A 2,048-nucleotide genomic window follows, 5' to 3' on the forward strand; every position below is an offset into this window, starting at 1 on the left:
AATGATGGTTTAAGAATCTTATGTTCATATTTACATGATGAGACCATTCTATGAGTTAAGGTAAGATATAATTTTGAAATTAAGAAACATTATTTATATATAAACTTTTCTAATATATCGATACGCTGCCAGGGACTAGAAATTGCGTGATTTTCTTGTTCAGGAGTAGATTACAGCTCTTGAAGGACTAAAATCTTCAAAAATCGAGATCTGCATATTTGGAATTTCCAGGTTTTAACACAGTCAATTTGTATGACTTCCAAGAAGCAGACAGCATCGATTCTTTGGTGTATCTCACTGGTAGCAAATTCCAGGGAGTTCTCCTTCGAGTGGGCAGAGGAGCAGAGCCGCAAAATTTAAATTCATTTTATGTAATAAGTACAGTACAATAAATGGCGTCCAGTTTTTTAAATGCTTTAGTCAGTTCTGTTGATCTTCCTTATAGATGGTTGGTATTTCTTTAATGTGGTATTCCCCGTAACCAGTGGGTGTGGAAGCTTAGAATCTAAAACAGTTAAAAATTTCAAATTAAATTCATAATGAAGGCCTCATTGATGTGATAAGTTATGGTCAAGATCTGTAGAATTGTTTCCATTTTCCAACAGAGATGTTTTAACGAATAGGATAAATATAATGATTCAATAGCAGATGATAAAACGAAAAAAATGCTTTTTAAAATAAATGTTTTAAAAAGAAACGAGCGACTTGTGAGAGATGACAGAGGAAGGCGCTGTTGCTACTTCATGGCTTGTTCATATAAAGCTCTAAGTATGTTATTCTAACTGTCATTTTTTACTTAACCTTTATTTATACCAAAAGTAAACAAATAAAATTGCATTCCAAATAAAGCTTCGTGAAAGGCGATATTTATTAGAGAATCCAGAAAAGAAGAGCTCTTGATGGGTTTTGTTTAGATTTTAATAGCTGAACTCCACATATTTCTAGTAAAACATGGGAAATTACCTCAATTATTTAGTATATTTGAATATTATTCTTTGCAATTTATTTGAAATTGGTAAGATCATGTTCTAAAGTAATTTAATTAAAGACCACTCCCATAGTAAATAAGTCATTGTAGAAATTTCTGATTCAAAATATTGTAGGCGAGGCTGTACGTTGTTACCAATGCAGCTCCTCGGAAGATCTCATGGGTGAAGACAACTGTGGGGCATACAAGAAGTTTGATAAGGTGGCTCATATAGCGATAGAGTGTAATAGTGAAGAAAGTCATATGCCTGGTTCGTTTTGTATGAAAGTTACTCAACAAAGTCCTAAAGGGTTCATATGTAAGTATTTCTTCATAATAATTCAGAGTACATATTTAGTACCTTACTAACCTCAACCAAAGACAAGGCTATACTAATTTACCTTTTTACATATCTACTTGATTTTTGTCAGACAATATCTAATAATTTTCGACAATTTTGTATTTTTAAACTATTTTCTTCGTTATGTTAAAGGGGATGGACGATGGCGTCAAGTTATTCGTCGCTGTGCTTCAGTCGCAGACACTGGAGTAACTGGGGTTTGTAATTGGGGTGTTTATGATAATGGTGTCTATTGGCAGGAATGTTACTGTTCAGAGGATGAATGCAACTCTTCTACATTAAGTAGGTTTTCTAACTTTTTGCTGAGTTTGATCTGCATTTTGGAATTTTATTGGAGAATTTACTTTTAACAACCTAAAATTTAGAGTGACAATATGTAAGTAATCTATATTTTGAATAAGTGCCAGGTATGCATTCAAAGTTTTGAGTAATGTGATCGTAATGTATCCGTCCAGAATTGTATTAAGATCTGACTTTTTATGATTAGTATTTGAAAACCCATTAATAATTTCTATTAAGTAGTCTTAAGAGTTAAGTCTGATATGATTAAGCTTCCTCAATTTTACATAATAATGACTAAATGCACTGACAATGAGGAAAACTAAGCAGTTCTTTAATCTATATATAATACAATAATGGTGTTTCATTATATTTCAGTGGGTAATAGTACATTGAAAAATAATATGACTCCCTATATAAACCATATTCCAATAATGATTC

At 31.9% G+C, this 2,048-nt stretch overlaps 1 protein-coding gene across 1 annotated transcript; it reads left to right on the forward strand.

The window, feature by feature from the left end:
* Positions 1-811: 811 nt before the first annotated feature.
* LOC136338873 (UPAR/Ly6 domain-containing protein crok-like) lies at positions 812-2,048 on the forward strand. The gene is made up of 3 exons (XM_066281650.1): positions 812-1,015; positions 1,104-1,286; positions 1,461-2,048. The coding sequence occupies exons 1-3, from the start codon at positions 952-954 to the stop codon at positions 1,676-1,678; spliced, it is 465 nt and encodes a 154-aa protein (XP_066137747.1). The 5' UTR covers positions 812-951; the 3' UTR covers positions 1,679-2,048.

The sequence above is a fragment of the Euwallacea fornicatus genome, chromosome 4 (genome assembly GCF_040115645.1).
Source record: "Euwallacea fornicatus isolate EFF26 chromosome 4, ASM4011564v1, whole genome shotgun sequence".
Taxonomy (NCBI): domain Eukaryota; kingdom Metazoa; phylum Arthropoda; class Insecta; order Coleoptera; family Curculionidae; genus Euwallacea; species Euwallacea fornicatus.

Excerpts from the sequence above, each read along its gene's own strand:
- LOC136338873 (XM_066281650.1), top strand. The coding sequence starts at position 952 with ATGGGAAATTACCTCAATTATTTAGTATATTTGAATATTATTCTTTGC. Across the intron at positions 1,016-1,103 it reads TTGCAATTTATTTGAAATTG|GCGAGGCTGTACGTTGTTAC; the intron begins GTAAGATCATGT and ends AAAATATTGTAG. Across the intron at positions 1,287-1,460 it reads AAGTCCTAAAGGGTTCATAT|GGGATGGACGATGGCGTCAA; the intron begins GTAAGTATTTCT and ends GTTATGTTAAAG.